This window comes from Amborella trichopoda, chromosome 7 (assembly GCF_054954075.1).
Source record: "Amborella trichopoda isolate Santa Cruz 75 chromosome 7, AtrichopodaSantaCruz75HAP2 v2.0, whole genome shotgun sequence".
NCBI classification, from domain to species: Eukaryota; Viridiplantae; Streptophyta; class Magnoliopsida; order Amborellales; family Amborellaceae; genus Amborella; species Amborella trichopoda.
Genome location: NC_142342.1, coordinates 34,151,399 through 34,174,018, shown reverse-complemented (window position 1 = coordinate 34,174,018; position 22,620 = coordinate 34,151,399). Strand labels below are relative to the sequence as shown.

General features: G+C 39.1%; 2 protein-coding genes across 4 annotated transcripts in view; one reads left to right on the top strand and one right to left on the bottom strand.

The window, feature by feature from the left end:
- Positions 1–1,703: 1,703 nt before the first annotated feature.
- LOC18432941 (C2H2 and C2HC zinc fingers superfamily protein) lies at positions 1,704–3,431 on the top strand. Its single transcript, XM_006843040.3, has one exon. The coding sequence runs from the start codon at positions 1,954–1,956 to the stop codon at positions 3,238–3,240; it is 1,287 nt and encodes a 428-aa protein (XP_006843103.1). The 5' UTR covers positions 1,704–1,953; the 3' UTR covers positions 3,241–3,431.
- Positions 3,432–17,529: 14,098 nt separating this feature from the next.
- Positions 17,530–22,620, bottom strand: part of BTR1L (binding to TOMV RNA 1L (long form)) — a 38,351-nt gene continuing 33,260 nt past the window's right edge. Inside the window, exons 6-9 of one of the 3 annotated variants that reach the window (XM_006843038.4) lie at positions 18,447–18,602; positions 18,299–18,360; positions 18,084–18,167; positions 17,530–17,901 (exon numbers count right to left, since the gene is read on the bottom strand). In XM_006843038.4, the coding sequence (XP_006843101.2) occupies positions 17,880–17,901; positions 18,084–18,167; positions 18,299–18,360; positions 18,447–18,602 (324 nt within the window). In that variant the 3' untranslated portion in view covers positions 17,530–17,879. Of the gene's footprint in view, positions 17,902–17,980; positions 18,168–18,298; positions 18,361–18,446; positions 18,603–22,620 lie in introns of those variants that run through there. The other 2 variants (XM_011624585.3, XM_088872579.1) reach the window with 2 other exon arrangements.

The window sequence follows — 22,620 nt, the reverse complement described above, 5'->3', positions numbered from 1 at the left end:
TAATGGAGCTTAGAGAGTGATTAAATTGAATTGAAATGGTTAGACACGCGTGCTTATCCACGTCATGGGAGGGATGCATAAACACGAAGAAGAATAAGCAACTCAATACTAAACTGAACAACAAATTTAGACAACCTTAAAAATGATTCATGATAGGTCTCTCTCTCTTCAAAACATGATTTCTCATTGCTCTCTCTCTCTCTCTCTCTCTCTCTTTCTCCAAAGAAAGATATCTCATAGGCAGGGTGGCAATGGGTCGAGTCAGTCTGGGTCGATCGGCACGCGAACCTGACCCGATTAGTTCCACATGGACCTAGGCTCGGGTCGGGTCCAAGTGAGTTGGACCCGGACCTAAGTCGGGTCCAAGTCATTTGGACCTAGATCCGACCCGACTTGGAACTAGACCTAAGTTCAGAAAATAAAAAAATAAACAAAATATTTTTTATAATGTATTAATATATATTTTATAATTTTATACTACGCTAGGTCGGGTCGGTCAAGTCTACCTCAATCAGACTTAGAGCCAACCCGATAGGGTCCAACCCAGTCCTGGAACCAGACCTAATCTTAGTTGGGTCCACATGACTTGAAAAGGGACCAAACCTGTAGGGTCCACAACATGGACCCAGACCCAGACCAGGACCTATTCTAGTCGACCCGACCGAATTGCGAGCCCTGCTTATTGCGCACTCTCTCTACATGAAGACTTCTCATTGCTCCCTCTCTATAATGAAATGAATGGTGTTACATATGCATCTCCTTGACGTAGGGTAAGGCAATCGAGAGTTTAAAAAGGTGGCCCCCACAATTGAATAAATCAAGTCATGGCTGAATTAACAAATCTTGTTTGTCATGCCTCAAAAGAATCGCAATTCAACTATGCCTTTTATTTTTTTATTTTCTTTTTCCTTTGAGTTGAGCGTCAAAGTTCGGTCACTTCCTGGGGAGGACGGAACTGGGGTTGCATGCTTCTTCCAAGATTTTGACTTCCTCTCTCTCTCTCTCGTATTAGGATCTAGGGCTGGCAATGGGCCGGGCATCTTAGCCCGGGATGCCCCGCCCAATCCGCATAAAAATCGTATAGTCTGGGCTATAAACTGTTGCCTGAAAGTTGACCTGTCAAGATTTGGTAACTTTCGGGGGAGGTCGGAACTGGGGTTCATGCTTCTTCGAAGATTTTGACTTCTTCTCTCTCTCTCGTTTGTACCACGATCACCAAGAGAGAGAGAGAGAGTTTTGTAGACCAGTTTTAGGGCCGAGAATGGGCCGGGCATCCTAACCTAGTCCGATCGGCATTAAAAAAGTAGAGTTTGGGCTATAAACCATAGCCTGAGAGCCTGCTCGTTTTGGCTGGATCCGGCCCTCTTTCTTTTTTTCTTTTTTTTTTTTTAATTTATTTTTAACCTAGTATGATTCTAAAAGGGTTGAGGCTGGGCCTGAGCCAAATCTAAAGGACAAAGGCCAGGCCAAGGTCAAGGCTAACCGGGCCCAGCCTATTGGCACCCTTACTTACGCCCTAAAAGAGTTATTTTAACTCGAAAGGGAGCAAACGGATCCAATAACTTTTTTTTTAATGCTGGATCCACTCGTGTGCATATGAGAGAGAGAAAAGAAAGAGGGTTTTTTTTTTTTTATGTAATTTTATTAGCCAACTTTCGAAAGTAACAAATGGGTCCAATAACTCAGTCCTTATTTTAAATTAATGTACCGATCCAATTGTGTGAATCTTCAACGCTCCCCCCTCTCAACTCTCAAGTAAGCGTCATGCGCACATGAAGCCAAACCCCCCACTCTGCTAGAGTTCCAAGAGAGACCAAGTCATCCATTCATACCACATTTTAAAGTGAGGATGGAGTAAGCTTTTTAGCCATGGTGACATTGTGATTCATGATCATCCATCGATCAAGAAGGTGAAGATAGAGAGAAAGGAGAAGAAGCTTCACCAGAAGGGACATGATCTCAAACACCACCACCACCACCACCCCATCTTACTTTGCACCACCACCACAACACAACCGTGGTGGTGGTGGTGTTAATAATGGAGGAGGTGGCAATCAAAATTGTGCGGGTGCTCCCATGTCTATGGTGGAAGGAGCACCATCTTCCTCTCATATAGGCCTATGTACAGGTTTACCAAGGAGCATTCAGGACCATGGAACTTCATCAGGATTACGGAGGGAACACCAATACCACCACCCTGAGACCCTTCTATTCAACTTAGGCATCTTAAAGGAGAAGGTTCACCAGGTCCAGGCCTTAGTCGACCTCATCTTTTCGCCAGGTGATCAGGAGGCGGCTCCAGTCGTTGCAGTCGGCATGAGCACTGCCATACAGGAACTCATGGCCACCGCATCATCGATGATGTTCGCTTGCCAACAATTTGCCTTGAACACCAACACCATCTTCCAAGTTCCTGCTAATGGTGAATTACAACCCCCTATGTCTAATATGAACCAGGTAGATATGCACATGAACCCAACTCATGGTCCTCCCCCTAGAGAATTCCCTAACCATAATGGAATTATTGGTGAAGAGCTTGATAATAGTGTCAATAGTGGTAAGATAAGTAATTCTAGTAGAAATTATGACAGTGGTGTTTATGGTAGCAATGGTGCAGTTAGTAACAATAAGAACAAGATTAGAGGGTTCAGATCTGAGGGCGATGGAGGGGGTAGATTAGGAGAGATTAGAGATATGTTGTCCTCCTATGCCATTATAGAGTTAGATGCAGATGATTTATTGGCAGAGTACACACACTATTGTCACATATGTGGCAAGGGATTCAAGAGAGATGCCAATTTGAGGATGCATATGAGGGCTCATGGGGATGAATACAAGTCTAATGCTGCCTTAACCAAGCCCTCATCCATGGGGGAGCAAAGGGACCCCTCCCCTTCTCTCATGAACATTCCTAGGAAGTTCTCTTGCCCACAAGAAGGTTGTAGGTGGAACAAGAAGCATGTTAAATTCCAGCCTTTGAAGTCCATGATTTGTGTGAAAAATCACTACAAGAGGAGCCACTGCCCTAAAATGTATGTTTGCAATAGATGTAACAGAAAGAAGTTCTCGGTTCTATCTGATCTGAGGACGCACGAGAAGCATTGTGGTGATCTGAAGTGGCAGTGCTCATGTGGCACCACCTTCTCGAGAAAGGATAAGCTCTTGGGACATGTCGCCCTCTTTGTCGGACATAGCCCCATTACACGGTACTCAACCGAGATCCAAACAAGTGACCAGTAGACGGGGACGACAAATTAAAGAGGTAACTTGTATGGAGGCATCGTCTAGGTTGTAAAAATTCGTCTAGGACATTCAATTGTGAGCTAAAATCTTATCAGTTGATGCATTGCACATGTTGCTAATATGTATTAAAACTCCCTCTGTTGATATTGCTTATGGGAGGAGCAATAAAAGGATAATAACATGTCTCATGAGAATGTTTTTCTGTATATCAGTAAAACAGCACTGGAGATTTCTTTACAACTCACTTCATTAAACTTTGAACTTTTTGAACATTGTGCAGAGGTTAGAGTAGGGATAAACATGTAGTACTTGAAAATATGGTAATGTACTAGGGCCTTCATTTCTGTCATTGAAAATAAAAATTATATCCTTTTATCTTTTTTTCTTGTTTTGCACGACACCCTTAAGTTTTTCCTATGGCTTAGTAGCATGAGGCTTTGAATCTCTGTCTCAGCCCCATAGTTGCTACTGCCCTAATCCTAAAACTACCAAAAAAGGGAAAAGAAAAGGAATGTCTCTTATCAAAAGCACCATCTAAATGATAGATTAGCCATTCTTGTCAATCTTACTCTCTATGACCACTGAGGGCATCCTCCAAGATAAACTTATTTTCTGTTAAAAAAGAACAAATAAATGAAATTGATTCAACAAAATAGATTAGATGGATAAAATCTCTTTTTGCCATTAAAGCCAAGGGTCAGTATACAATACTTCATGTGAAATTGTTAGAAGTACTCAAACTGGCCATACACCGCCTGTACTTATCAAAACTAATGGTAGAAGCTGCTTTACCACTTTTTGGCCCATAAGGACATTGATATGTGTAAATGGTGGATAGACGGTCTAAGTACTCAAAACAACAAACATATACTGTATACTATATAGATTGCAAAGAAAATTACATTTCTAAAAGGGAATACCAAACTTATATTGATTGTGATTGGTTGAAATGGTACTTCAAACCAACTCAAAACTGTTTTAGGGAGTCTTAAGAACTAATTGTGATGGAATGGACTCAAGGATAGGTGATCAGGGTGGTGGGGTACCACAACAAGATATCTTGAGTTGTATTCCATTCCTACTACATATAGGGGACCCCTTGCCTATTGAACTACCCAAAAAAAAAATCTAATTGTGAAGCTCCATTGATTTCTTATGTTTGATCAAACATAAACTTAACCGGAGCCTACCCTATTTTTATGAGTGAATTTGGGACTATTTCAAATTAATTTTAATTTGAAATCTCTGACCGAAATTTATAAGCCGTAGTTAAAAGTCAAACCGCCCTTCACTATTTTCGGACTGCAATTAAATAGAGGAGTCCAAGTTTTTTGAAATTATGCCCTATCAATCTCACTTGCTTTCTTGTTTCAACAATAGATTGATTTTTAAATTCTTGCTTATGAAAACCCCATTTCAGATTGAAAAGTGGATGTCGAAGATCGTAAAGGCAAAACTTTGTGTCTTTTGACCTTAGTATCTAAAAATCACCATGTTCTCATTGTTTTCTCAGCTGTTTGGTCTCAAACTTGTATTGTGAGCGCCACTTGGTAATCCTCGGCCTCAAAGCACCTCACGCATAGTAGGACTTAGTTGATTTTTTTAACGGTCTAAAAATACATTACAAGATGGACTATTTTCAAGACTGGGAATCCGTTTTTTCTCATGTCCATACATCTTGAGGTCAAGATGATCGATTTGAGGATTTTTGGGCATCGAAATAACCTTTTCTATTGGATTTTTGAGGTGCACGTCAAGTTAATTGTTATGGGCATCGCCCTGAAATAAACATTTTCCTTTATGGGTTTTAAGGGATGTGGTTTTTATAAGGCTGAAGCCCTAGACAATCAAAGTAAGGCGCACGATCAAATGGTGTCAAAAGACCTTGTTTCAACACTACAAATCTCTGTGATGGTCTGAAATTTTATTTCTATATCTAATTATAAAATTTAAAGTTTGAAAAATAATTTAGATTGAGCATATTTATGAATACTTGAAAATTAACGGTCTAGAAAATGCCTTACATGACGCACTATTTTCGAGACAAGAAATCCAGTTTTCTCATGTTTATATATCTTGAGGTCGACATGATCGATTTGAGGATTTTTTAGCATCGAAACAACCTTTTCTAGTGAATTTTTGAGTTGTGTCGTAATTTGATTGTTTAGGACCACCCTTATATATATATATATATATATATATATATATATATATATATATATATATATATATTCCTTATTTAAGTATTACAATAAAAGTATGTACTGTTTGTACAGTATGGTCACAATCACCCCTAGCCCATTAAATGCAAATTGGGTGACTAGGAGGCATACTTTTAACTACCCTCAAAGTCAAAGAAAAAATTTCTTTAACATTACGGCTTGCCTACCGATTTCTTATCTAACTGCTAGGAATGATGATAGTATCCTTATATCAAAGGCAGTCGGTCTTTCATACAAACAACATGTGTCAATCATTTTATTAGGTTTATTTTATCAATACAATTGATGGTATCTTCATTCGGGGTTCAATTTCTATTAGTATGCGGCCAAAGTGTGATCATTGTGTTGAAGTTGTCCTACCTTTTTTTTTTGGCTAAATAAATAGGTCAATACATTTTCTTTTTTCTTGGATAGCTCAGCGGTAGGTATCAAGTTTGTGTAATATTATGTAATCTCCTTCAATTACTAGTTCATTGAAAAAGTATTGCTTCAGGTGCTTAAAACTTTTCTCTGAAACCCAATTATGCTTATAATATTTTTTTGCCTCTTATTTTATGTGACAATATAAAAAAACAATACATGTAAATTTTAAACTCCTTTTACAATTATTTTTGGAATTTTTTACCCAAATTACATTTTTTTAGTAAAAATCTTGACACTAATCGGCCGATTTAGTAGGAATCGATCTGACTAATGGGATCAGACCAGGACCGACTAGTCGGCCTGATTCGCTCTTTCGAACATTGGTTCTAATAGTGTGTAACATGGGAGGACATGTTGGGACAACTATCCAGGCGTCAAGGATGCAATTGGACCACTATGGCATATGACTGTTGGAAATTCATCAAAAGACATCCCAAATATCAATTATATGGGGACCTCATCCATGCATCATCGATGTCACTTAACTCAATACCACTCATATAACCTTTCGCCATATGGGGTCTTGATATTGTCAGAATGATCACTCCAAAAAACTCAAATGACCATCGATACATTTTGATAGCCATAAGTACTTCACAAAATCTATAGAAGCCATATCATTTACCAAGATCAAAGGACAATATGTTGCCCGTTTCATAAAGAACAAAATCATATTTAGATTCAGAGTCCTAAAGTTAGTCATTACTGATAGTGAGACCAACTTCAAAAATAAAAAAGTAGCAAGGATGTGCAAAATTTTTGGGATAACTCATAAATTTCTTGGAGTGCTCGCTCATAGAGAAATAATATAAAGGAGAAAGCAAAAGCACGTCGCCTTAAACACTCTCGATGAAAGATGACCATGAGCTACACAAAACATTTTAGCCTACAACTGTAGGATTGTGAGAGTATATCAAAGGAAGGTCATTCCCTAACAGTTTAGAGTTGGGGACTCAGTACTTAAGAAAATCTTTCACTATGTTACAAATCTGCACCCATTAGGAAAATTCAAGCCTAATTAGGAAGGGTATTTATAGTGACTCAAGCGCAAGCAAGTAATTCCTATAAAATCATCCTCAATGCAATGTACCTCTAAAGATATTACCCATAATAAGACCTATATATATAAGATGTCGAATGTGGTGAGAAGTTAAATGATCACCACAAGTTAGAAAGGAGATAACATACTGGTAAAACACTATGGGGCGAAGAATTCATCAAAAATAAAGGCCATAATGGAAACAACCAAGTACAGGAATTATGACCCAAAATCCCAAGGGAAAATCTGGAAAAGAAACGGACACGTGAGGAACATAACGATAAATGTACATGCAGCCTTTAGAAAGTGCATAACACCTTAACAATCATAGACTGAGACAAGAGACCCCCTAAAATTCTCAAAGATTTCTAACTAAACTATCACAGACAGGGACAAGAGACCTCTCAAAATCCTCAAAGATTCCTAACTAAACCATCCTCAGGAAAGATCAAAGGAAACATCATTTGGAAAATCTGAGGAAATTTCCTCGAGCCTAGGGGCAATGTCAGATGCTCTCCAATACGAAACCCGTTGGAATCCAGAGAACTCCTCTAGAACTTTGTGATAACAAGGCATACTTTCAGCTTCCCTCGCGAACTCGCAGGTAAGCCCAATTCATAATCACTAAAACAAGGACAAAACAGATAATAATTAAAATCACCACCAAATATGCAACATGTGGTAAAAATATTTTTGAAATTCTACTAGAATGAAAAAATTACTTTACAAAAGAATTTTTCAAATGACTATTTTTAAAATAGAAAGGGATTCCCTCCACTACTACAATAGGTAAAGTTATTAGTCCGTCTAGCTTTGATTTCCAAAGCCAACCTCCAAAGCCTATCAAGAGGGCGTGAAACTGGTCAGGCACTCCATAGTTGTATTAGTATAATTGTCAACTACCATGCATTGGAGATGGATAAGCCTCACCAATTATGACATTGACTAGTGTGGGAGCTTTCTTTTGCTTGCCTAGATACCTTGAGGCAAAAATGAGGCAAACATGTTTCATTCAAATGCACGCACAAAAATAACTAGACTGTTGCACATCACCCACTCACAATGTGGAAAGAAGAAGTTGTGATCAAGCATAAGTTGAAATGTGGGATGAAACAAAAAGTGAAAAAAAAATGTAGTACCGCAAAAAGACATGATAAAGATGTATACATAAATGTTCACAAGCACAACTTTCATATATGTAAAAGAAAAATAAAAACAAAAGATAAAATATGAAAAAGAAAAAAGAAAAAAGACAATAATAGAGGGTCACATCTGTCGTAACCCTAAATCCTCATGGGCCTCAGAAGCAGCTAAAACATGGCTGCTCAAGTCTCTATGCTCCTCCATCCTCTGACAAATCCTCATGGGCCTCAGAAGCTGCTAAAACACGCCTGTTCAACTCTCTATACTTCTCTACCCTCTGACAAATTCATCTGGAGTCCTCTTCACTCTAACATTTGTGATGGAGCCAAAGTTGGGCATGGCTGCCGCATTCGAGGAATTGCTAACGCATAGGTAGGATCACCTCATGCCTCCTCCAGATAGCCACTAAGAAGGGTCAATCTATGCTCGATATCTGCTATTCTCTCCAGAGCGTCATAGAGTTGCTTCTTATGCAAGTCCTATGGAAAGAATAAGACAACCTAGGAAACGTCCATGTTAGCAAAAGCAGTAAAAAGAAAGTAAGAAGTAAGAAATGAAGTAGAAAGAGCAATTTCCTACTCTTAATGAATGCGGGCAATAGTCTCTCGAAGTCTCTGCAGCTCTCTCTCAGAATCCCCTGCAACAGTTGGTGCTAGCCTAGGAAAACTCGAAATGACTGACAGAGGAACTAGTGTTGATCCTACTTTGTCTAGTTCAGCTCTCATAACATCGCACTCTGACTCTGCCGCGGCTCTCACATTGTGCTTTGTTAGGGGTATCCCCTCTTCAACTGTTAACACCTCCCTCGCCTTTGTGACCTCCTCATATGCCCAGTGCAGGCTCTCAAGCTCTGCTATCATTGTCGCTCTCATCCGTGATGCCTCCTTACACTCGACCTCTGTGAATGTCCTTAGAATGAATCCCCTCCTTGTGGCAAGCTCGGAAAAGAATGACAGTCTTGTGAAATTGTTGATCTTCTCTCTACCTTGATCTAGTAATCCCTAGCTGGCGAGCCACGTCCTCTCCATGAATAGTCAGGGGAGCGATATCCCTCGAGGCAATCTTGCACCTCTCCTCATACTTGGACAGGGGTATCCCCTCTTCATTCTCATCTCCAACAACTTTGGCATCCCTACATTTTCATTGATCTAAGAGTGCATATTAGTCAGGTGAGATGCCCGATCAGTCATGCAAATCCTTGGTGGCTACTAAGTATGCGTAAACTCTAAGATAGACTTGAAGAAGCCAAACTAATGACAAACTCTCCTCCATATGATAGGCCTATACAGTATCCATGTATATCAAATGGGTAGTCATACAGAAGTTCCTCGAAGACTTTGAATAAATTGGGGGAGCATAGTCGACTCTCATGAGAATCCAGTCAATATGAAGAAGGAAGAAGAACAAATAAAAATAGTTAAAAAGACTCTTACCTAGTAGATGACTCGAAGAGAAAGAACATCTCACAAGTCTACAACTCACCTCCCATATGTATAGTGTGCCCTGAAAGAGGGAGTAGAAAGATATTGAATGCACCTTATCAATCTCCCATATACCAAAGGTCCAATTGTATATGGAGGCAAACTATGACTCTAGTCATCCCAGAGTCGGGTGGGGAATTGCAATGTGCTCTCATGCCCATACCTAGAATGAAATGAGAAATAAGTTCCAGGAACAAAGTGAGAACTTGACCTGTCAAAATAAGATGAAAAGGAAAATATGGAACTTAAGCAGAGCGGGTAAGTCCCTAAAGCAGTATCTAACACCCTCCTAGGAAATACGTCTTCTCTAAGGAGACCTAATGAAGGTAGCATTATAGCCATGCAAGGATCATTGGAGCCCATGCTACTCCTACTCTAGATACCCCCGATCCCTTGTTGCCCATAATACCATTGATCGTGCCCATCCTCTCTAGCAGTTTGGGAATAGAAATTGTCCAAACATGTTGCCCAAGATGTCTAATAGACTATGCTCCTCTGTCAATGAAAGGTCCCCAAAATCAGTGGCTAGACCTATCTCCTCCCTGAATATCTTAGGCTCCTCCTCAATCATGGCTTGCTCCCTTAGCATCTCGAGCCCTCTCCATCTTCGTTGCAGCTCTTTCCTCTCGGTTGACCATGTCAACTGCTTCATCATCGTTTGATGTGGTCATCTTTGACTTGTCGATCACCTCCTCCTCTACTAGTACTCTACTGCAGTCTCTGCTGCCTCCGATCCCCTCGAGTCTATGAATACAAGCTCTAATGCCTCTCAACCTCTAGACTCCAAAGCAGACTCCGACAACTCTGATTCCCTAGACTTGGAAACCACTAGCTCAGATGCCTCTGACTCTCTCGACTCAGCTCTACTGCGTGTCCTTGCTCTCCAACAGGTGCATCCTCCTCACCTCTGCTAGCTTTATGAGCCGCTATGGTCATAGGCCGACTAGGCTCTTCATCTCCTTGGCCACTACTCTCTCTCTCAACCCCTTAGGTCGACGTGAAGGTCCAACGACCTTGATTGATCGACCAACGCGGTAATCGACCACTCTCACTTTGCTATACTCTCTACTTTGGAAGTTTCTCTCCACCTCCATGCTTATTTCTAATGTCCTTAGATGAATCATGTCCTTACCCTAATCCCGAATCACAAAGAAGGGCATGTCTACGAGTGTCAGGTAATCGCGTTCATAAGCACCAGAAGGGGCTCACCCCTCACATCCTCTAGGTAGGGAGTGACCTCATCACATGGCAAAGGAATAGAGTTAATCACTAATATGAACCAAAGACATAACTCAGTGATCAAGGCCAAATCTAGACTAATAGGCATGATCTTACATGCGCACCACACATTTCTATCCTAGCTAGAACCAGTCTCGGCCTTGGGAACAACATCGCCCAATGGTGAATAGCAAATAAGTGACATTTAGACTCTATAAAAATCCTTACAAAGAGGAAAAGAGAGACAAAAAACCAAGAAGAAGGGTTCCAAATTGGTCTTAATGATCCCCCTGATGTTTATGGAAACTTTCTTATACCAAAAATGGCAATTTTAATAGTAAATAATTCATATATGCCCTTTAAGAGGCTTGTTTTTCACTGTTCTTGGAAAAATTTTCAAAATTTATCTTGTTTCCTGTCAAAGTTTTGAAATTCATATGCTTTTCTTTGTTGTCATAGTTTTTTGTCGTTTTTCAAAAACTCTGATTCGCTATATAAAATCGTAACCTGGCACTGGCATGTAGTTTGTATGTTTTGAAATTCTCCATGAGTTCAAATTATTTATTCAAAATGATTTTCTAAAATGATGGAGTCGGATTAGCATCTGTCATGATGACTGAATCATGCCAAAGACTAACCGACTCTAGGGGGACGCCTAAGGCTGCAAATCAACCACAAACTCAGACAATCAGCCTAGAGCTTCATACCATCTCGAAATCGATTTTGAACACCACATCCAACTATGTAAGTCCAAACTCTAAACCTTATAGACTCAACCTTAGGTAGAAGGGGATTGATATCCAGTTAGCCAGAAATTCTTTCCCTTCTTTCTTAGATCATTTTCAAACTCTTTTTTGCACTAAACTTTGTTACTTTGAAAACTGACACCATGATCAAAGGTGCATCAACCATGGAACTCTCAACGATCAACCCAAAGCCTGGGCTAAGTTGAAGTCTTCCAGGTCCCAAAGATGGGCCTCTCTGACCGGGCTCCTCTAACCAATTGTTGTTAATCGTTCGAGTGATTACTCTAATTCAAAACTATTTTCAAACTCACTTTTCTTTAAATCTGTACCTCATATTTCTACTTCTTTGCTACCTACCTCACCCCAAATTATACAGCACAAGTAACAAAGAGGGCAATTGTAGACACTTTTTTTAACAATAAGAATTCTAGGAAACTAGAATCCCTAAAAAGTATAACCCGACTAGAACCCCTCTCAGAACAATCCCAGACCAAAACCCCACTTTTGCCTCACCAAAAGCCACATTCCTAGCCCAAATCACTCTAGGGATTGCACCACACTAGGGCACCCAAGTCCACTCCATATTCCCAACCATACTCCATAATTAATCTAAATCTATTTAATTAAACTCAACTAAACACCTAAACCCACTTAGTTAAAGCCTAAACTCCCTTAGGAGCCTTACAAATTCCCTACCCATTAAACCTACCTAAAAGAGTTAAAACCTACTTAATTAGATTAGAGACCTGCCTAATCAGCCCATGCTTACCCATAACACTTTGTCAATTGGACTTAAGCCTAAATTAGGGACCCTAAGCCTGGATTTGGAACTAATCACCCTTAACCAACCTTATTTAGGCCTAGACCTCAAAATGGACCCATTTTATTAAGATAGTAACTAAAAACTCTAGTGAGCGGTCCATTTAACAATAAAAACTACTATAAAAGCCCCTCCAACAGTCTAGAAATTTTTCAACAAGCAAGTGGGGACAAGTGATAGGAAACCGCCGTCTCGAGCCCACCTCTCTACATGAGCCTACCTAGGCTGTGGGCGAGCCACTTAGTCTCACATGTGGCCGAAGCATCCATGCGCAAAGATGGACGGTCCAGATTTGGCCGTCACCTCAATGGAGACCTTATTGACCATTTTTGCCTATAATCAACCCATGTGCTTCATGTTTTAGAGGTTTTTTTTTAATATTTTTGGCAAAACACTATCTCTTTGAATACTCGACTGATGGGCCTTATCTACCTCTAAACCCTAACCCTAATTCCTACTCTCGCAGGCCTTAGATCACCCCAAGGGTCCATTAGGCCTGACCCAAGCTTCAACCCTAAACTAATACATATTGAAATAGCGAATCATGTTTAACCGGAGGTGCCCTAGATTATCACGTCTAACTGTAGACCCTCACCTCCTTTGGCAAAATATAACTCAAAACTATGTCCAATTCAACTGAGTCTCAGCTAGTGGATTCCCAAAGAATAGTGGAAGTCAATGCATTAGTCCAAGATCTAACTAGGTCTTGACTCCGGGTACTAAACTTGTGGACCCGGCTTCCTAAGTAGGCCACTATAAGTTTTTCTTTGGGAAAATTGTTGAAAACCCCTTAAAATATACTTTCTAGACACTCTACCCCCGCCCTAAACTTTCCTCACTTCTTTTTCTCAAAAACCATATTTTCTAACTAATACCCCCCCAACTCAAAAAGTGATATCTTTTTTAATGAAAATACCCCTTCCCGTACCTTCATCGTACAAACAAATCATTTCAACGGACCCCAATAATACTTTCACCAGACCGTGGTTGTTATTTGCCAGACTTACGACATATGCCATATTGCATTTCTACAATACCGGACTGCTTATTTAGACAGTGATACACCGGACCGTAGACTACTAACACTGGACCGCCCTACTCATGTATCTAAAATACCGGACCGAGACCATGAAATGCCAGACTTATATCTCCAATAGTAAAATCACCAGAGCGAAGTTTTGTAACACCAGACTGCGAGTAAGATATTACCAGATTGCATCATCCTAGTGCCGGATAGATCGACCATAACGCCGGAGTGAAGCTATGAAACGTCGGACTTAACATCATTCCGAAAACACATGCCGAACCGCACATTGCAAACGCCGGACTGACCCCATTCCAGTAAGTTGCCAGAGCACTACTTCAAATCGCCAAACTGCCCACATTACAGTAAACATATTGCCGGACCTCACACATACATTGTCGGACAACTGTATCAAAACATCAAAGTGATTTTATTACAGTACGTAAAACACCAAACCGCGCCCATAAAATGCCGGATTGCCTACGCAAACGCCAGATCGACGGTCACAAAATGTCGGACTGCTACTGGACTGCCTACGCAAATGCCCTTTTTAACATAAAAGTTAAAAAGAGGGGGCAATTTTGTCTTTATTTATATTTTTTTTAGGTTGGAGGGTATTAGTTAGAAAATATAGTTTTTGAGAAAAAGAAGTGACGAAAGTTTAGGGTGGGGATAGAGTGTCTAGAAAGTATATTTTAGGGGGTTTTCAGCAATTTTCTCTCTTTTTTTACTTCTTTTTTTTTTATTTTGCACTCTTAGCTAAATATAGTTTGGATTTTTTTCCCAAAACCTTTTGCAAATCTCTCCCCATCTTGCTCGAAATCGATTTTCCAGTGCGCTTTCGTCCGTATTTTCAGTTCTAATGGACCGCGAGCTAGCGAGGCCAGTAGTCCATAAAAGAGGGGCCATTTTACAATCAACCCTCTTACAGACTATAATTCAATAGGAACCATCTCTATTTCTAATCGACGTAGCTTAGGAGCAAAGCCAGGCAAAGTGGTCGACCAGCCATTCGCCCAAATTTTGCAGCATAAACACTTTTAATCAATATGCAGGACGATGGGTGATGCCCATGGAGCTGTTGGCATTCATGCAATAGAAAATTGCGTTCATAGTCCTCATCTGCCAGCAGAAACAGTCATACTTGGAAATGGTTTAAAAGGTGCTTAATCTCTTAGCATGCTAAGAAATTGGTGGAGTGCCGTTGTAAGGTTTTCGAAATATGTTGCGAAATGGGTGTAGCTTGAAGAAATCACAAGAAAGAACTCGAAGAGGCCACATATCCAAAGTCAAGATCCAAAGCTCAAAGCTGAGTTTGGATTCACTGAGCAGGTGTATAGCATTAAATGCTACTCAAGGAAAAAGAAACAATTTTCGTTGAGGCTAAATGAATTTATCATCTGAAGAGTAAAGGGGTGGGGTTTAAATAAAGACATTCGAATTGCATAATAGTTCCTGCAACAGTGTCTTACAAAACTAGCATTAATTGCGGGGATTGTATGCAAAGAAACCATTTATCTTTAGGACATGGAGGTCACAATCATTCATACTCATTTCATATCAAATTGGATGGCTTGGAGTGGGTCACGAAGTCTGAGAAATTTTTTTTTTTTTTTAGAACTTTGTATCTATTCAATGAGGGGAAAGTTTATATAGAGCTGAGGCTCTAAACAATCAAATTCGAACCTACCTCAATAATTTCACTAGAAGAGATTGTTTTGATGCCCAAATATCTTCAAATTTATCATCTCGACATCAAGATGCATGGACATGAGAAAAAAAATGGATTTCAAGTTTTGAAAATAGTGTATTTTGTAACACACTTTTGGACCATCAATTTTCAAGATTTTCAAGTTTTCATAGATCTCTCGATCTACACTATTTTTTAAATTTTAAACTTTATAAATAAAGATGGAAATATATTTTAAGGCTATCAAAAAGATTTCCAGTATTGAAGCCATATTTCTCGATACTATTTGAAGGTACGCTCTAATTTGATTGTTTAGAGCCTAGGCTCTATACAAACCGCACCCTTCAATGACATTCTTACAACCATCCATTTTGAATTTTAAGAGACAAAAATGATTGTGACATCCATTTACAAAAGATAAATGGCCTATTTGTAGACAATCCCTTAATTGTATTTATTGGTTAAACCAAAAAGAGCTGTAAAGAGAGTCACCGTTGGCACATACTTGTGCAAATCCTGCGTGGAAATTATATGCATGGGAGAATGGTGGAAGATAGATAAAATTGGTCAATTGCTATTCCTACTAGGTGAGGGGGGTAGTAGGCTTGAGAATTTCTTGGATTGGATTGGATCAGATCTGGATCCATCCAAATCTGGATTGGATATAGAATATTCAGAACTAGATCGGGATTTAAAACTATGGGATCCATATTTGAATCCAGATCTGGATTAGTTTCAATTTTGTTTATTATAAAGTTAAAATAATTATATATACATATGTGTGTGTGTGTGTGTTTATAGATATAATAATATATATTATTTTAAAAACTAGGTAGGATCCAAATCGGATCCACCTATACCCAAATCCGACCCGAATACTACTCATATCTACATTTTAGATCTAGATCTGAATTTTGGATCCATAACAGAATCCAGATAGGATCTAAATTTCGGGCTTTGGATCCTGATCAGGTAAATTATCAGGTGTTGGGACCTTTATTTTTCCTTTTATGCCCTTTTAGCTTGTTTTGTCCACACTCTTGTTTGAGTTTATTGTAAATTATAGTACTACATAGTATAGTGAGGTATCGGACCAGCTCACCTTCTGTAGTTAGCAATGGACGGTCGGCATTACCAGTTCTGCTGACGAACAAGGCAGGCTTAAAAGTCGGGAACATGGCTCAACTCAGCTATCGCCGATAAGTAACAATGGTGGATGAGGGATTTCAGTACCTAACACAATATTCTCCTTTCATTTATTTACACGGATCTTAGATCCATACTCAAGTAGTCTTCACTCAGTACGTGGGCATTATTAGCAGCACAAACGGCTGGGCCAACACAGAACTTGGCCCACCTGTTAAGCCAATGGGCCTTAAAATCCGGCCCCAACTGACCTATGAAGTGGCCTGAACTTGTCCCCTGTCAGACGGAACCTTCTAGGTCAGTTGGGCCGGCCCAGCCCCATGTGCACCATGGCAAACTATAATTCGCATAACGGCCCATTAGGCCTCATTGCCAAGGCCCATGCCTGGCCCATTAATGCAAAGGGTCTTAATTAAGGCCATCCCAGCATGACGGGCACGAACCCGGCCCATGTTGGGCAAAAGGCCAGCACAGCCCATTTGAACCCCTCGTTATTACTAGCTTGTCCTAAAATTAACAAATCTTGCATCCGCTAAGGAACATTGGAAAGCTTGAAAGTTCTTCCTAAGTGACCCAAAGGTGCTTTTGCAGGTAGGTGCAGGATGATCAACGAGATATTTAACTCCATGGATTGTGGAAGGTCCAAATTACATTTTTCCAAATTGGTCACCCATAAGTAGTAGAAGAGAAATGGATCATAAACTTTCCTCACGTGATAACTCACTGGTTTGGTCCATCTTAACAAAATTGTAAAGGACTCTCAAAAAAACAAAAGCTGGGTTTCCGTTTTAGGATTATCGGCTCTGAGACAATAAATTTTTTTTTTTTGGGGCAATTCAGTGGGGTACACAGGCCCTACTCATTTTTTAAAATAATTTAAAAATTAGTTTTTTTTAAGCTATTAGTTAAGTAGTGTCAGTGGGAATGTAAACTACAACATGATGATTAAGGTATGTGGGTGCTTCTACCACGACCCTAGCCCCTTTCCCAAAACAATAATTATTAGACCATGTAAGTTTGTCAAGTTATTTAAACTTGAAGATTTTAAAATTGTTGAGTCTTTAAATCGAGTTTCTATTTTTTCTTCTTCCTTTTAACATATAAGAATGGATACGTCAAGTAGAACTTAAATTTTGGAGAATAGACACTAGTTTTTCAACAAAGTTGCCACCACGTCTTGAGACGACATCTCCATTGGAACCCCGGCAATATATATGCAACTAAGCTGTAGCATTGCTATTAAATATGGCAATTACTGGTATGACACTTACAATGACACACAATAAAGAATCATGCTGAACGGGAATCATCACAGAATCATTCACAACTATAACTAATTTCAAGTGAGATTGCATTTATCTCAAAAGTTGTCTAAATCAGAAGCCACTATAAGGCAAATCATTTCCCTGCTATTTCAATCCATACACCTCAGATATGACCAAATTCAAATTCAATCCAAAATAAAGAATACTACACGGAATTTTTGGAGACAATTAACACTAACATTAGAAAGTTACATTTGCTAAGAACCCAACTGCATGGCCTCTCGCAACAAACAGTACATGTACTTCTCACTCAAGTGAAACCAACCCACCCTGGACCAAAATTGCCTATCCGATGGTCCCTGCCTAAACAGGAATTCCTCTTTGGTCAAGTCATAAGCTCCCACTTGCTTTTAACCTGCTCAACTCAAATTTTCCAGCCTTCTAAAGAAGGCCAAACATCGGTATCTCATTTGAAAAATGGCAGTAATTTGAGATTAAAGGTGTTTGATCAGACCCAGCATTTAGGAGGAACTTCCAAACTTGAACAGGGTGAAGGAATTTCGAAAATGACAACTACAAAGATAAAAATGAAAGGCCATGCAGCCCAAACATTAAATCATCACCTCTCAGAGACAGATGCAACCCTCTGTTGGATCATAGCCTCAGCAGTATGGATCGCTTCTGATGAACCTGTGATAGTAACTTTCCTGTGACAAATAGAATTGGGCATGAGGAGAAAGCAGTGTGTGTGTATGTGTGCGTGTGTGTGTGTGTGTGTGTGTGTGTGTGAGAGAGAGAGAGAGAGAGAGAGAGAGAGAGAGACAGTTAAATTTCAGACCTGTCTGATGTACCAGAAATGAAATCACCCCGATCTGATATCTTTATTCTAGCACCACTCACCTAGAAAGGGGCGCAAGCCTGATTAGCCAAGATGGCGTAACATGGACAAATTTTAAGCTAGCAAAAATATAGCAATGAATATAAACCTGCATGATCTCCATGACGCTCCTTCCACCTCGACCCACAACTGCACCGATATGCTCATCCCCGACACCAAGGGTGATAGAGTTCGGAACTGAATTGCTTGGCCCATCTTGAGGCCCACTTGACTGCCTCAGAGCCATAACTGGGGGTATCAGTCCCTACAGAAATGAGATTGGACAAACTAAGCATCCTTGATGCACAGTAGAACCACGATTAAAAGGCAATGAAAGATAACAAATATGACACTTCAAGGTGTACTTTGAATATCACTAAAAAAGTGATTACTAAATGCATGTTTGGTTCTCTTTTTTACCAGAAATTTACTTTTTGTTTGGTTCGAAAATGAATAAACCTATCAGATTATTACACCTACAAGTAAAAGTCCCTCCCATCCTAGATGCAGCTGGGGCTAGACCACACACTTCTCATGATAAGATTTAAGGGTCATTAACCAAGAAGAAATAGCTTTCCTTTTAGATGAATATCTATCTGTCTGTGTTTATATATATATATATATATATATATATATATATATATATATATATATATATATATGTATTGATATTTATTTACAAGTAGGGGTTTGTGTGACTACCCACCCATCGTATAGGATTGCATAACAATTTATGATACGTGAGATCGCCTTGTGTGAAACAATATTTATTACTTACAAAGATCCGCATTACAAGTGTCTCTCAATCTTTCTACATGCATTAAGACCTCACTACGTGTGCTCTATCTCACTCGATGTCAATTGGGAATTGTATTTCCCAACTTTCATATATTACTCTCTTTCATTTCAGGTACTATTTTGTTTTCTGGGACACCATTCTAGATTTTCCATATCATCTCCCTTAATTCCCCTAAACCTTCCATCTGTTTGTGTTAATGATTGAAAATGTACAGTTTTCCATGTATAAATAATAAAGCATTTATGGTTTATCTATTTGTATAGAACATATGGGAACAGAACTTTGCTCCTCCAGGAAGGTAGTAATGAGTGATCAAGGGATTGGAACTCGAGACGCCCACATTGGCCTCCCTCCACAAGTGTGTGGATGAGCAACTATCAAAAATCTGATCGAACTTATCGTCCAGTCTCCAAGGACAAGAAGCGTTCCCTCTTCAGCTCAGTTGATAACATTTTGGATGTTGCCTTTAATTAATAAGGCTAAACTCAACTACAATCAAACATTTGGAATCTGACAAGATATGCTAGGGCCACCATAAGTATTGCGTCTGCTATGCCCGCTGGACCGGAGTAAGTAGAGTCTCGCCCAGTGGTTTCTGAAAAGGCCTCTGATGCAGGCACGGCCCGGATTTCCAATAGTAATGCTGCCAAAATTTAGCTTAATTACTCTTTTTTCTGGAGGTATCCTATGGGAATATCTTCAGATTGTGTGTGATGTTTATCATATGATGTGCTTCCACTGATTATCGAGGTCCATGGATGAGTACGCCACAAGCTCTTTGCGGGCTGGTGCCCAAAGATTACAGTCGCTTAGATGACAAGTGCCAAAGTAATAATACCAAGGCTAAGTAGGGAGGTCGAGAACTAAGATCAGAACAAGTGTTCGACTCATGCCACATGGATCCATGGTCAATCCACCAAGTATGAAGCACAAGACTCGGGAGTGCACCTTGCAATGGACAAATAAATGGTCGATGGTCTCCTCTTCTTCTTTACACATGCTACATCTGTTCAATAGCGGGTTACCTTTCTGAATATGGTCTAAAGCCTTGTTGGAGACTGCTAACTAGTTGAAGGCCTGAACTTTGGGGAGTGCAGGGGTCAGCCATGCCCTTTTAGTGATTGCAGGGTTTTCATTTGATAGAGTGAGGGCTTTATAGAATACCCAAACAGTTTATCCGCTGACCACTTCGATTGACTGAGATAGTAACTTCCTGATCTGAAGCAATGAGAAAAAGACTTGGGAATGCATGTTCCAAAGTATTTAGACCCATCCATAGATCCCTCCAGAATCTAATGCGATCCCAAGCTTTCAATATAATGAAAGTGCATCATCTGACAACCCATGCGCTTAAATCAAGTACTTGTTATGACTTTCTTCAGTTGAATGAAATTCTTTATTTCCTTTCAATGAAAACGTCGGTTTCTCACCCCTAGAGAAGAATTCAACGTTTGACTGTCCAAGTTTGTACCAAGCAACTCACAATTCAAGTACTGGAGTTGAATGACATTCTTTATTTCCTTTCAATGAACACTGTGGTTTCCTGACCCCAAGAGAAGAATTTAGCGTTTGGCTGTCCAAGTTAATAGTACCAAGCAACTCACAATTCAAATTATTTCAGTATCACTCTTCCCATTCAGTTGATTTTGGTTGCAATCAAATATACATTAATGGATTCCAAACTATATACATTTATTAGCATTTAGCATGAATGCATTGTATATGTAACAAATGCATGTCTGTTGCATGATAAAAGTTTAGAGAACGAAATCTCATGCCTTTGTGCCTCAATGACAGCCACAGTTTGTCCTTTTTTGAACTACTAATCATAGTTAGCAAGTTGGGGATCGGTTCACCATAAAATCGGAAACAAATCATTTTTATTTTAAAAAGTCGGATGAAAAAATTGGGTCAAAAATACAGATTGGCAAAAATACTTCATGTAAAGATATCATCAATATATCGGACTAGGCGCAAAAAATCGGAGTCAAAAAATTAGATAAGTTTAAAATAGTAGAAACTTTAAGAAACATTACACCTACTTGGTACATACCAAAAAAATATATACCATATAAATTTAGTCATTAAATACTTTAAGAAACATGACACCTACTTAGTACATACCAAAAACAAATATACCATAAAAATTTACTCATTAAATACTTTAACAAACATCACACCTACTTAGTAGGTACCAAAAAAAAATACACGATTTTGTTTTTCTCATTAAAATGCTTTAACTATGGAATGGTGACTATGGTCACTCTATAACTATGGTTAAAGTTTTTATACATTTCTTTGATTGAAAACAGGGCTGGTTAAATACACCATTTGGGTTCGAGTTCTCTGTTCATGGAGAGAAAAAAGAAAGAGAATCATCCATTTGGGTTCACAGTTCTTTGTTTCTAGAGAGATAAAAGGATGAGCGTCGTCAATTTGGGTTCACAGTTCTTTGTTTCTAGAGAGATAAAAGGAAGAGGGTCATCGATTTGGGTTCACAGTTCTCTGTTTCTAGAGAGATAAAATGATGAGGGTCATCCATTTGGGTTCACAATTCTCTGTTTCTAGAGAGAGAAAACGAAGAGGGTCATTCGGGTTCTCTGTTAGAGGCATGATTTGGGTGCTCTGTTTTTAGAGAGAGAAAAGGAAGATTTGGGAAGATTTGAATGCTCTGATTTTAGAGAGGCACGATTTGGGGCTTGGGCAAGATTTGGGATGCTGATTTTTTGCTTGGGGATGCTGATTTTTAGAGAGAGAAAAGGAAGATGGTTTTTCATTTTCTTGGGGAAACAGCAGAAAAGCAGTGCTGAAGGATTACGTTGGGGGACTAATCCTATATGTACAATAGCTTGCTCCAGTAAGTTTACAATTTACACAGTTTACAGTATCATGTTACCTCTGTTATCACATAATCAAAAACATAATATTGATCACTTGGTCATGTAGTCACACTCTCTGCTTCTCATTCATCAGTAAAAGAGTATGTTTTGAGCTCTAATTTGTCCCATAAACAATATTTTCATAAAACCAGTTATCACAAATAATCACATATTTCATCATAAACCCTACGTTAATAACCTTAACAATACATAAATACATTGAGGATAAAAATTTCTATTTTAGGTTTTTTTTTTTGGAAATAATATTTTTTTTAGAAAGTATGAAAATAGCAATGGCTGCAATACACAAAACAGGAAAAAAAAAAATCTTTCAAAATAAAAATTTACAGGTACAGGTAAAAAAAGGGTACAATTTTTTGAACTGGTTTAGATTGTTTTATGAAAAAATCGTGTTTTAAACGTTTTTATGAAAAATACGCGATTTTTTGCCGAACTTTTCAAAAAGTCGTAGCTTTAAACAGATTCCATAGAGGCACCGATTTTTTAAAAAAATCGTCGTTTAATCGGTGATTTGCTAACACTATGGTACTAATGCAGCCCTCCAACCCAGTAAAAGGACCAATCTCAAACGCAAGAAGCAGAAC